This window comes from Lepisosteus platostomus, chromosome 11, assembly GCF_059453375.1.
Source record: "Lepisosteus platostomus isolate fLepPlt1 chromosome 11, fLepPlt1.hap1, whole genome shotgun sequence".
Classification (NCBI taxonomy): domain Eukaryota; kingdom Metazoa; phylum Chordata; class Actinopteri; order Semionotiformes; family Lepisosteidae; genus Lepisosteus; species Lepisosteus platostomus.
Window position 1 is genome coordinate 46,301,293 of NC_142621.1, and position 14,025 is coordinate 46,315,317.

The 14,025-nt window shown below is 45.3% G+C and overlaps 1 protein-coding gene across 1 annotated transcript in view; it reads left to right on the forward strand.

The window, feature by feature from the left end:
* mgat5b (alpha-1,6-mannosylglycoprotein 6-beta-N-acetylglucosaminyltransferase B) overlaps nt 1–8,493 on the forward strand; it is an 89,761-nt gene extending 81,268 nt beyond the window's left edge. The window contains exons 15-18 of the mRNA XM_088600051.1: nt 1,200–1,316; nt 4,228–4,302; nt 5,960–6,231; nt 7,064–8,493. Of these exons, the coding sequence (XP_088456177.1) occupies nt 1,200–1,316; nt 4,228–4,302; nt 5,960–6,231; nt 7,064–7,262 (663 nt within the window). The 3' untranslated portion in view covers nt 7,263–8,493. The remainder of the gene's footprint in view (nt 1–1,199; nt 1,317–4,227; nt 4,303–5,959; nt 6,232–7,063) is intronic.
* The last annotated feature ends 5,532 nt before the right edge of the window (nt 8,494–14,025 follow it).

Here is a 14,025-nt window from a genome sequence, read left to right on the forward strand (position 1 = left end):
GAAGGGTAAGGAAGAGACTAGTTCATCTTTTTCTCAGCAACAGGTACAAAAATCACTGTGAAATCCAAATGTTTCGTTTTTGTCGCCATGGGTGGTTAATTTTAGTTCTACGTGGGATTTGAAATCGTGCGCTGCGTATATTTTCCACCATGCACAGGCTGAATGAGTGCTCTCAGGCGCTCAACAATACACTGAAGCCATCTGCCTCAGTGAGTGGTAGCAGAGGTGTGAAATGCTTTCCTAGCATTTTGATTCAGCTGTTGCACTGAATCAAGTCCCTTGCACAGAACTTTCCAGTCCCAGGCTTGGTGACCCCATTGTCTGCTGGCGTTTGAGCCAACTGAGTTATTTTTGAATATTTAACAAACCCCAGATTTAACTAATAATTTGTCATTTTTGATGGCTTTCAACTCTGAAACTATGAGGTAATTTATATTTAGTTACTGTATAATGATTGGAAATGTGATTTATTTAGGAACAGAGAACTACAAGGCTCTAATCAACCAAATTATTGTTTCAATTAAGGGCTCAATAAAGCAAACAAGAGTCCAGCTCGGATTAAAAAAAACAGCAGAGGCCGGGGTACTGAGTGCTGGACTGGATGGGCATGTGCCAACCGTGTTTGTAGTTAACTTTGAAACCTGAATCCAGGGCTGTTAGAGGACTTTGAACCTTCCAGTAGGTTAAATGGTGGGTTGGAGTGGTGGCACTTTGGCTAAGGATCTGTGCCTGTGGCTGGAAGGTTGCTGGTTCAATTCCTGCAGCTGGCAGAGGAATCCTAGTCCGTTGGGCCCCTGAGGCCCCTTAACCCCAAGAGCTCCAGGGCCGCTGTATAAATGGCTGACCCTGTGCTCTGACCCCAAGCTTCTCTCCTTGTCTGTGTGTCTCATGGAGAGTAAGCTGGGGTATGCAAAAACACAAATTCCTAATGCAAGAAATTGTATATGGCCAATAAAGTGATCTTATCTTAATGAAGAGATCCTTAATTGTTTAATTAACCCAGGTGCTGCTATGCACCTTGATAATTAAGGGTTGGCTGGCAAAAAGACTTCCACTGGAATGGAATCCAGATGCCAGTGTTGCCCTAGTATCTTTACAGCAGCCTTGAGGGTACAGTTGCAGAAAGGGCGCCTGAGTCCTGTCTAAAAGAGAACACAGTGAGATCACATTGGTAACCCCTCCATTTTATCTCCACTCAGGTCTCCTCCCAGCATCCCTATGCGGAACAGTACATCGGGAAGCCCCACGTCATCACGGTGGATTTCAACAACTCCCAGGAGTTTGACTCGGCCATCCGAGAGATCATGAGGACGAAGGTGACAGCCGGCCGCCAGTCCTACTGTATGTCTAGCTGTGCACACTGCCTCTGCTCTAACACTGTGAATCCTGAATAGGGAGCCTTTCGTACAGGCTTTTCAGTGCGATCAGTTTAAACGCTGTGAGTCTGCCAATGAACGGTGACTCAAGAGCCAAGGAAGGGTTAAGAGAACGTGCTTCTCGTCCAGCATGACCATCCACTGGATCTTGCTGTCGGAGTCACAGACTTATGTCAAAGCAGTGAAATTTGCCTTGACTGTTCCCTGTCTTTTTCATTATACAGCAGCAACTTAGTAATTAGGCAGCAGTCCAATTAGGGGAAAGTAACCGCACTCATTCAGATGTGCACTAATTGCTGGATGTGAACTCCATTACTGCAGTTAAGGGAAGAAGGAATGTTTTAATTAACCTGGCTTCAATCTGTTCATTCTGGAATGAACATTAATGATCGATTGATCTGGGGCAGCAGTGCTGCTCCTCTGCCACCTGCCAGGTGTTGCTAATGGACATCGATCTGGGGCCTTTGATTTCTGCTGGCGGTCAGAGAGAGCTCCCCGCGTGGCTTCTGAAACAGAACTGGAGTGGCCAGAGGGGCGCGGTCGCTGTCCAGAATTTCCTGAAACAGGGAATGGCCGGAGCCCTTTCGACAGCCCTCCAACTTGTGTGTTCTTTTTTTTTTCTTTTGTGGAATTGGGGGAATAATTAATTACATGTATCTAGTGTATCTCGCTCCAAATCCAAATCTGCTCTCTGTGCTGCTGCCCATTTGATTCAGTGCTCCACGTTCACAGTGCCAGACCGCGCTCAGTTCTCTCAAGAAATGGCTGGATGAGACCCTTGGATCATTTGGCTGCCAGCAGTTGTACAAGTCAGATGGTCCCAGAAGGCCTCCTTTCTTTTGAAACCTTTATTACTGTATATTCTTGTGCTTGTGCTCAGGCCCTGTGCTGCTGCTGCTCTGCTCCACTGAAAACAGAGTCAGTTCTTGGCTTTTGGTCTCACACAACTCGTACTCAACTCAGTCCCCTGGCTGCCTCATCTTGCTCTAGTACTGAACTTCAGAGTCCCTCATTCCTGGTTCTACCCCTTGTCCTCTGTTGACGGTTCTGTCCAGCTACAGACTCGCTGCAGCCAGATCGGCAGCTGAGTTGCCACAGTTGTCCCAGCTGGTTTTCTGATGGCTGTTTTGAGATGTTCTGATGCCGCAAATTGGTTGTGGTGAAATTAGAAAGACAAGTGTGGTTTCTGTTCTGAGCGAGAGTTTTGGCACAGCCAGATAGGATTATTCCACTGAACCTTGAGAGGGAAGGGAAGTCCGCTTTGAATTCGCACTCACGCCCCCAGATGGAAGTCAAGTTGTGGCACACCTAGAATGTACATTTTTAGAATGTACTCTTTTCAAGGTAAGGGAAAGAGTTATGTATTTTAGTGAATTTTGGATTTTTTGCTTGCATTTTGTTGGAGTACCAATAAAAAACATTTCGATATACTTTAGAGCTTCAATCCTTTGAGGGACTGCATTAATGTCTTGCTGTATGAAATTACACTATATACTGTAAGTTGCATATAATAATAATAATAATAATACATATTTTGATTGTATGCCCAAATTATTTTTTGAAGTGGTCTACTTTAAAAATACTTTATTTGGTCTTTATGAAGCAGACAGGCACTAAGAAATGTAAACATTTAAATTCCGTTTGATATGCAGGTCTGCATATGCATATATTAAAAAAAATATCATCATAGAAAACAGGAAATAAAAAGTTTACATTTGCACATATTTGCACAGTTTTCTTCTAAAATCCCTCTAAATGCTGTAGGAACCTGTAGGATCAGTGCTGTTTGTAATAAATTTTGCATAGCATTGATCCTGGACTGATTTAGAGAGAAGAACAAATGTGAAAATAAACCTTGAAATTGAGAAAATGGGATTCTTTCTGTAAATGGGAAGGAGACCACATATTGTCATGCTGAGAATGCAGATGTTTCTGGAAATCATTTTCAGCACTTTCAGACCCACAGTATACAATGCACTTAGTTGCAGATTTAATTGTCTGCAAAGCAGCAAAAGATTAAACCAACCATATTTTTCAATTAACAAATTTGCCGTGTTGTGATTAAGGCGGCGGAACTGCAATCAGTGCATAACAATAAAGAGGAACAGAACATCCAGAACTAAGTATGAATGAAATAGCTGTTGTTTATACATGCTTTCGGTAAAGAATGATGTCACCCCTAACTCTCTCCAGAACCCACTTGAGAGCCGAGTCATTCTTTATTGATAAGGGTTATGCTGAACCATTTTGTTTCATCAATATTATTGGAAACTGGGTTAGTTAGATGAACTAGTCCTGGGGTACCCCACACCTGCAGCTGAGCTCTTGGCTGGACCAACAAATCTCTTGTTTGGAACCTTTTCCAAATTTCTGATATTTCACTGAAAGCTTGGAGATCTCAAATTACTTAAAAAACATATCATAGTTAAAATGCAGCTCCTACTGTACATGTCCATTTAAAGAGTTCGAACTCAACCTAAGGGTTCAATTATTTAATGAAGTGCTCAGCTGGGATAAAAACCAGCAGATGTGGGGGTCCCCAGGAGCCCACAGGACCTGGGAACCCCTGACCCATGCAGCCATTTTTAAATTTTTTATTTGCTTGGTTTGTGCTTTGTGACTCGGTGTGAAATTGAATGGTTTGGTTGTGAGTTAAGGCCTGAAATGTAGCTGGGAAAAGCCAGACAGGAGAACCATGAGCTGCTTGTAAAGTCCCATTTTTAAAAGCAAATTTATACAGTTTGCAGTTTCGGTTCAGCTGCAAAAAAATGCAAAGCAGCCTGCTGGTCCTCTTCTGCGCTTCCTGGCTCGGCGGTCCTCCTCACTCAGCTCTGTGCGGTTCTTCCCCCAGGTGAAGCCCTACCTGCCCTACGAGTACACCTGTGAGGGCATGCTGGAGCGCGTGCACGCCTACATCCAGCACCAGGTGGGGAAGCCAGTGTCGGAGGAGAGCTGTGTGGACGTTCACTCCATTGCTTTCACTGTTCCAGGCTCTACACAGATGAGCTCCCACATGCTGTGAAAGTGCAGCGCAAAACATCTTTGGCACTTTTACATTGAAAGGAATATGCCATTTGGATTACAAAAACATTCTTCACATCATGGGGGGATCCCCCCATTTTCTGTTAGTGATGAGTTATCTGTTAGCGATCTTTGCAGGGACATATTTGCTCATACTCGGAATGCATGCTCACACACGTGTAGGCTTATAAGATAAGATCACTTTATTAGCCCTATACAATTTCTTGCATTAGGAATTAGTCTTTTTTCAGATACCCCAGCTTGCTCTCCATGAGACACACAGGCATACAGACAGGGATCAGAGGGTCAGAGCGCAGGGTCAGCCATTAAAACAGCGGCCCTGGAGCAGCTGGGGTTAAGGGCCTTGTTCAGGGGCCCAGTGGAGTGAGATTCCTCTGCCAGCCATGGGATTTGAACCGGCAACCTTCCAGCCACAGGTGCAGATCCTGAGCCACTGCTCTGCCCCTAAAAGCCCCTTATGCCTCCTAAAAGCCCCTTATGGGCTGCGGTTTTGCTTCCTGATTGCTGCTATAGAGCAGCTCTGGTTCCCATTCAGAGCCCTGGTATTTCACTGGAGGCTGTTGTCAAACCAGGTCATTTTCCAGGGGTCTGCTACGAGAGTGTGTGTAGTTGGATCCTGATGGGTCCTGCATACCTCTGCGCAGGTGCGCACCTTATGTTCACCTTCATGTCTACTTCGTGAATACTTGGGTTCCAGCAATTAGATGGCTAGACTCAGACCATGTAGTAGGTGGTTCCAAAATATGGGAGAAGATAGGATTAAGGAAGAAAAAATATATTGGCGGACATTTATATGAAAAAAAAAAACGCTCACAGCCCGCAATCCCCCCAGGACTCACTGATGCTTTTAATATCCTGTTGTGATTGGCGGTCCTTCTGGTAGAGAAACTGGTATTGCACAGAGAGCCAAAAGCGGTCTGCGTGACAGACGTGCCCAGACTCCTAATGTCAAAGCCCTGGCCTGGGAGCAGTTGCTTAAGATTGCTCCGATCTCCATTTCTCTCGCGCTGCTTAAAAGATTACCAGAGTTCAGTTTATAAATGGAGTCTTATCTCACCTCCCCGCCTCGCCCGTGAATGGCCTGGTAGATGTGATTTGAAGGCACGTTATCGGAGTGTGGCGGAAAAAAACGATTTCCGCTTAAGACTGTTTAATAAACGGGGCTGCGGGCCGCAGCGGAGATGTCAGAATATGTTATTATGCTACAGTATTAAAGGCCCCTTTGGGGCTCAGTTTAATCACCAATCTTCCCGTGTGTTTTTCATGTGTACTTAACCCTCTACGGCACTTTGTATAAACACCCCAAAAAAATCCTGGTTTGATAGTGTGCCGGGATTGAGAAAACAACATCATACAGGAAAAATATTTTTTGTTTGTTGTGTTATACAAACATCTTAGAATCTGTGTTTAAAAACACATGAGGGTATGTAGGGTATTAGGTAAGTACAGTCATTTTCGTGAGCTATTATGTTAGAATTATTATTGTGGTATTATATACAGTACCTGAAAATGTCATGTTTCTGTGTACTTGTTTCACCTAGGATTTCTGTGCTCCCGCGGTTCCATTTACTCCAACAAATTTCTCTAAGTCCTTGCCGGGGGTCAGACGCAGTCCCTTCCTCCTCCTGCCTGACGCGGCAGGGCTGGCCTGGGACCCCAACGTTACAGCGCCGCCCTCCTGGCCGCCCCTGAGCGCCCTGCGGCTGCTCGTGTCGGAGGAGGGGCAGTCCTGCACGGACAAGTGCCAGCGCCGGGGCCTGATCTGCGAGCCAGCCTTCTTCAGGTTCATCAACAACAAGGAGGCGCTGAGCCGGTGAGAGATTGCCCCTCCTGCCGCAGGCTGTCAGCTGTCACCCCGGCGCCCGGGCTCTCCATGACTTCATTGGCCTAATTATTTGATCGGACAGGTTTAATCTCTCTTTCCACGCCTGAAAAAGCAGTACAGTCGCTCAGCTTTTGAGCGAAGCGAGGGTCAAAACCAAGTGAGGTTTAAAAGACCTTGAAAAAATTAAACGCTCGAAGTCAAGCCGCATATCAAATATCGGTTCCATTAAGTGAGAGTGCTTACCTAAGGTTGGAATGACTAGAAGTGGGTACTGTGGTCTCAGGGAACCTGCACAGCAAAGGAGTTAAGATCTTACTCTCAAGTTGTATTGTTTGTACAGTCAACAGAGAAGATTGGAAGGCGACTCATGACGTGTTTTATGGGGCCCATTACTGAGAAGAGAATAAGAATATGCATGAACGTGCACTAGAACGTACCCACTTCTAGTTATATGGGTGGAGTGGTGGCTCTGTGGCTCAGGATCTGCGCCTGTGGCTGGAAGGTTGCCGGTTCAAATCCCGCGGTCGGCAGAGGAATCCTACTCCGTTGGGCCCCTGAGCAAGGCCCTTAATCCCAGCTGCTCCAGGGGCGCCGTACAATGGCTGACCCTGCGCTCTGACCCCCAGCTTCTCTCCGTGTCTGTGTCTCTATGGAGAAAAGCTGGGGTATGCAAAAAGATGAATTCCTAATGCAAGAAATTGTATAGGGCTAATAAAGGAACATTATTACATTATTATTATTAGAATAGCCTTTCCTGTGTTGTGCACTGCGACAGCTCTGAGAGATAACGGCCGCTCTCCTCTCTCTCTTTCCCTCCCAGGCTGGAGGTGCAGTGCGAGGGAGTCGAGTCGGAGATGAACCACATCTTCCCGGCGTTCTCCGTGAGCCGCCGGGAATGCGGCCTGCAGAAGGAGCCGCTGCTGTTCAGCTGCGCGGGGCTCAACAGCAAATACCGCCGCCTCTGCCCCTGCAGGGACTTCCGCAAGGGACAGGTGGCGCTCTGCAGGGACTGCTTATGAAGCCCTCCTTCACCCTCCCCCCCCTCCCCCAGCACAGCTGAGACGTCCCGTCCCCGCCTAGAGGGACACAGGGTGGGTGGCCCTGCGCTATTCGGTGGAGCTGGCGCAGTTTCGTTTTTATTTCTAAAAGGGCGCAGCAGTGCGACTGGGTACCCGGCACCATTTCAGTTCAGACTAAGGGAGATTCTGATAGTCCTGCACCACGCTGACCCTTCTGTAAACACTGTTTGGATCTCTCTGACAAAAAAATGGGATATCTCTCTGGACGGAGTTTGGTGGAGCTGCCAGACTCATCCAGGACCTTAAAGCTGCGTCACCTGCAGACACTTTGGAGGAAACTGTACCTTTTCACCTTGGATTAAAAGGCAGCTTTTCCCAAAACGTTGGACCCGGGGTTTCAAATCCTTCTAATTGTTTGGAGAAAGGAAAGCCCAGCCTGTTCTTCACTCAGGAAAGAGCATTTTCAGAGGCAGAGCTGTCTGGAAAGGAGCCCTTCCTGGAGACTGGGAGACGCACTAAGATGTCGTGTCGAAGCTTCGGATTCAGATGGACTGGGATCAAACAATCTGATGATGATTTCAGACTCGGTGGCCTTTTTTTTCCATCTGTACTTTTTTTTCTGAGCATTTCAGTTAGGAATGTTGCATTCATTTTTAACCTCAAGTGATCATTTTCTCCCATGACCTGTCCTTATTTTCAGATTAGGCTTTTTCTGTCAGCTGTCTACAGAATCCCACTTGACATGACTGTCCAGAGGCTTGGCTGGAGGAACAGTCTGGTTACAGAGTCACGACAAGAGTCTTCACGATGAATCACCACTGCTTCAGTCAAAAATATCTCTGCCCCAGAAGCAAAATGGGCTGTGGTTTGTGGTCAAGAATTTAGGACTGTTCAGGAATCCTGCCTGGATCATCTAACCCAAAGCATACAAAGTTAACTGATAGTCGGTCCACCCCATTCTCTCCTCCTGTGGGCTCTGTGAAAGACTGTTTACCTGGGGACAACTGGTATTCGTAATGTGATGGGAGTGAGATATTCCAGTACCAGACTTGAGAGAGAACAAAGGTTATTTTTGAAAAAGGAGACATTGCAAATGGCTCAGAGTGGAACTGAAGATTTTTAAAGGGTCTGGGTTTGTAAAGAAAAAAAAATTGAAAATCTAAAGAGAGTCTTTTATTTACTTTTTTTGTGCTTCCAGTCAGTGCAATAAAGTATAAAGTTTTTTTTTGTATGTGTTTAATGTATTCTTTCTTTCCTCACAAAAGCAGAACGGATTGTGTGCTTGTCGTTAAAATCGCTAAAGTCACTCTCTCCTTCCCTGGCCTTCTCTGTCCCTGATCCTTGATTTGAGACCTGTGCTCATCCCCAGAATTAATTAAATGGAAGATTAGCAGCGACTATCATTTGTTTGGAAAACGAACACCTGGACAGCAAAGGGCAGAAAGACCGAGGATGCACCTTAGATACTGAGCAGTTATGGGGAAGGAGTGTTATTAACTATCTGAAAAAAATAAGTAGCTGAAGTTAATTAATAAGATTATGATAACACTTTGTTTGCGAAAATGGCACATTTACATAAGTTGCTCTTTTATATGTGCCACAATCCTAAAGTAGTTTTCACACATTTTGCTTTATTAATTAAAGTGCTTGACAAGGGCAAAAACAATTGTGATAAAAAAACCCCAGAGCTGGCACAGATGTCCCAGAGTTCTAAGTCCTGCTGCCTTATCTAGCACGAGCAGATGTAACGCTTATTCACAGTCTGTCGGCTGGCGGCGTGCAAAACTCATGTTCGAAGAGGGAGGCATGGTTATGTTAAAGGTTGCATGATGAAAATAAGGGCCAGTTTGAATTAAAGTAGATTGATTGTAGATTTACCGCAGGATTAGCATGTAAAACCAGCTTCAGGGCAGCAGAGTTACAGACTTGTGAAAAAGAAGCATTGCTCGTCTTGTACGGCCTGTATCCGCTCCAGCAAAGATGGCCCAGCAATTCAGGGGCTAAAGGTGAAGAGAACAGACAGCTGCCTGAAATACTGCAACTCTAGGGAACGTCTCTGGCTCACGTGGCTTCGATCACTGACGTCCCTGATGCAACCTGATTCTGTCAGCGGGCCTCAGTGGTCTTTCAGTCAGCGATTCCAGTCACCGGGAGAAAAGGCGATCTTCCCAGCCCGAAGGGTGGTCTCCAAAGGATGCCTCTTCAGGAGCTGATAGTTCGTAGCTGTTCTCTGCGATTGCAAACCACAGCTTTGTTTGTGCTTTTTTTTTGTGTCCAAAAATGTCCCTAACCCTAATTCTTCCAAGCCTGTTTCGCTTAGATCAATCAATGTGCGCTGCCACGTTATTTATGTCCTTCTTTTCTCTTTTTTTCTGTTTCCGTGAGAATGCAGCCTGGGCGCTGTGATTCTGTATCTGTTTCCTGAGGAGCTAGGCCTTTCAGTTCTAACACCCCAGGCCTTTTCATTCCAGCTCATGGCAAGAACCAAACCGCTGCACAAGTGAATCAGACTCAATCAGACTTTCGAGGCTCAGCTTGAAATACAGTCATTTGTGTTAGGCCTTTTCTCACATCATCGCATTATTTTCAATAATTGCTTTATACAATTCAGGGTCACCATGACCTTAAGCCTATCTGACAGGATACACCCTGAATGGGATACTAGTTTAGCTTAGGGCACGCATGCACGCACGCACACACACAGACACACACACACACACGTCTTTGGAGTTCGAGATTAGTTTAGATGAAGCCATTACTCTGTTTCTGTCCTGCTGATGAAACCTTATCTCAGTGACACTTGAAATATTTTCCGTTACCTTGTCTGTTTTGGATTTCATGTTTCCAGAACTTCTTGTAATGATGGTCTGCTACAGTCTGTGCTCTGTGCTGGAGATGGACTGACACAGTCTGTGCTCTGTGGTGGAGATGGACTGACACAGTCTGTGTTCTGTGCTGGAGATGGACTGTCACAGTCTGTGCTCTGTGCTAGAGATGGACTGACACAGTCTGTGCTCTGTGCTGGAGATGGACTATTACAGTCTGTGTTCTGTGCTGGAGATGGACTGTCACAGTCTGTGCTCTGTGCTGGAGATGGACTGTCACAGATTGTGTTCTGTGCTGGAGATGGACTGTCACAGTCTGTGCTCTGTGCTGGAGATGGACTGTCACAGTCTGTGTTCTGTGCTGGAGATGGACTGACACAGTCTGTGTTCTGTGCTGGAGATGGACTATTACAGTCTGTGTTCTGTGCTGGAGCTCTGAGAGGTGGCCATAGAGCAGAGTAAAATGGAAGCAAATGGACTCTGTGTCGATCTCTCTGTGACTAGGTAGCACTGGCTCAGCCCAGGAAGAAAACCCATGTTGTTGTCAGATTCTGTGAATGAAAGGAGACCTCCACCTGCCCCTAATATATTCATGGGCTCCAGCATTCCTGCTTACCAAGTCTGCTGCTCAAGCCCCTGTTTTGTGAGTCTGTGTACAGTAGGCTTTTCGTTGCTCTTGATGTTGTTTTAATTAATAATGTTCCTCAGGTCCCCTGACTGCTCCTGTCTGTGAGTCTACACTCCCAGCAGGGGGATGTTTGAAATACGATTCATGCTATTGACTTTTTTTCATCCATCAGTCGCGGGGTCTCCTAAGTAGAGTCTCAGAAGAAAGCTAATCCCATCTCAATCGCTCAGCAAAATGGTTTTAAGACATTTTCTTACCAGTCTTTCCCAAGAATCTTTCTTATATTAATGAGGAACAATTTATTTATTTTGCCTTTTTTTCAGAAGGGAGTTTCTTTTCCCTTCTGTCTTTAGGCCCATTTTCACTATTAAAAACATCTAAATGATGACCCCCTCCCCCGACCCACACCAACTCGGCTTGCTTTGCATCTGAATGAAGAAAACTCTACTGACCTGTGACTTTTTTACATTTACATTTTTACATTTCTTCTTCTTCTGTTGCTGTCTGCCAAATCACTCCGCCTCCAGCAAAGAAAAATGCGAACAATTAAATGCTCTGTTTTCTTCTTTAATCTGAGCATGTTCCAATAGGCATTCTCCCCGATAGTAAGAGAATAGTGTAGCTATTGTCATCAGGGGCCTCCTGTTCAAATGTTACACATTGGCAGGTGACCTGCTTGCCTGTCCATACGATCAGGGTCTAAAATCCCCATGTCCGTTTCTAATTATGTGCTCGCTCATCTGCTGGCAGCACTTACAGTATGATGTCATCGATCTGAAGAAGTGCATTTTCATTGGCTCGCGGGAGGCCTGCGTGGTGCCATCTGGTTTTGGGTAAATCCTCACACCAGCCCTTTCTCCAGCTGTATGGAGTCACCGTGATGAATGTCTTGGAGGCAGGTAGTGGCGAGAGATGGGAACAAAGAAAAGAGGCTAATTACTCATCCCTTATTGACTTATCGCCCTTGGCAGGATGATCATTCTCCAGATTTCTGCATGACCGTCTGTCACATAATCTGCGTCCCAGGAGACCGTATCTGGGTGCGAAGGCTTGCCACAATGATCATTTCAATAGTAGGACACTTCTTTTGGTTTCTTGAGAAACTGATTTATTTTCTTTACTGTGCCTTCTTTATTAATACACAAAGAGTTAACATTACAGTTCTGCGAGACCGGTGCTGCAGAGATTGATCCCTAAAGATAATTTTGCAAACCCTGGAAAAAAAATAAAGACACAGTTAATGTCTTCCCCTTTGTGCGATTGAGAGCCAGAGATTATGGAAGTGATGTCACCTAAATGCAGGGGACACTGCACTATAATCTCAATGGACAGACAAGTCAAGAAAGTAGAAGCCTTTCTTTCTTCAGGTGGATAATGAAAATAATTTAAAGCGATGGAAACCGAGGCACAGGGGAAACTTGAAAGCTTTCACTGTGCTGAAGACTGAACGGGCTGTGACATCCTATTTGTGAAATCCCCATGTCAGCTCTTTTCACAGAGCTGCGCCCTGTCCGTTCATGGGGAAGAGTGCTGTTTGATGGTGTGTAGTTACAGTGGAGCCACCAAACCTCTCATCCTATTATCTCTGGGTCTCGCCTTCTCCATTCATCAGATCATATCAAATCACATTTCACCAGGTAGGACCTGCCATGAGTGTATTCTCATTCTGAGCAGTTGTGCTGGGATTAAAGGTGTACAGTATGTGAGTGGAAGGGATGGCTTTATTTCGATATACAGCTGGTGTATACAGTAGTTCTCTTTACTCTCTTTGTGGGGTACTGTATATCCAGGCCAGTTTAGACACTACAGTACATAGTGCAAGAAGAAACTGATTCTGTCAGTATTTCAGCATTGAATTCAGTGCTTTCTGTCATTCAGTCCAGCATGTGAGCACTGCCAGCACCACTGGCCTGTTGTTTTACACACCTCCTGGAGCAACTGCACAACATAAATCTATAGGGCTTTGATGAGCAGCAGGAGTAGGAAGGCTGAAGTCTGACCTGTGCTTGAGTTGGCTGGGGCAACAGAGCTGCACCAGTGCAGTTTTAAAAACAGGCTGAAATGTCATTGATCGATTGGTTGGTTGGTTGATTGACTGACTGAATAAAAACAGGCTGAAATGTCATTGATTTGTGATTGGTTGATTGACTAACTGACTGTCCAATTTTCTGCAGCCACCTATCAAAATCAAGTGTCAAGTCTTGGAAGGTCTAGCAAGGTTTCCAGGCTCCAGCCTGCCAGCACCTGCTCTCCCTGGGCCCTGGGTGGCTCTCTCCTCCATCAGCTCCGGCTCTTGTGCTGACTTGCACAGCAGGTGACAGAGACCCACAGCTCTGCTGGAAGAGTCTCTCTTTAAAAGACACAGAATCAATCAAAATGGCAACAATACAGTCTTGAACAATGAAGTTCCAGCTTCAAAGTTATATCTTTCCAGGGGAAGGATTCCAGCAGATTTTTTTTTTCCAATGGTGGTTTTAATGAGCGTTTTCTTTCGACGGGGACTGATATCTGTGAAAGTCTTTGAAAGGGAGTGAAGTTCATCGCTTGCAGGTTTTGAGCACAACTGCGTGGTATTGCATACAATATATATATACTGTATACAGTAGCATTGCTCCTGGAGAATAAAAAAAAACTTTGATTTGATCGGAAGCCTGTACACTCATGTCCAGGAAAGTGCTTTAATCTAGCTCGGCACGGAAGAGAACGTTCCTCGTAAATTTCATTGGATGAAAAGAAAGATGGTTAATTGATGGGTAATTGCTCCCATGGATGGGTAATTGCTCCTGCTCCCATGACCAGGAGTAACCTTCTCTGCTAAGTGTTGGCTTGGCAGTTTCCTTTATTCCTGTCCTCAGCCATCTCTCTGACACTTAATGCTTCATTTCACTGGTTTATTTTAAACTCGACACTGTGACAAAACTCAAAGGGCATCCATTTAATCTCAATACAGCTTAATCCTTGGCCATTTATGGGAAGTATCACTTCACACCCTGAATAGTGGGTCCAGAGACTGAACTGTTAATTCATGCTCTAAATGAAGAGTCAGCGAAAACACTGAAGGGCTGTCTTGATAGAGTTTCTGGACCGTATCGCTGATAGTCTTTCAGACACCAGCAAGATACTAAGCTCATCAGAAAGTCTAACATGAGGTTCTCAAGGGTGCCATTGGAGTCTTTATTAGTGACTACATCTTTTTTTTTTTGCCAAAGGCACTTTCATATTACTTGGAGTAGATGAAGGGAATTTATGAAGGTAATAGACGCACTACTGACTTTTTTCATGCTTCTGAATTGCAGATTTTGGAATGCAC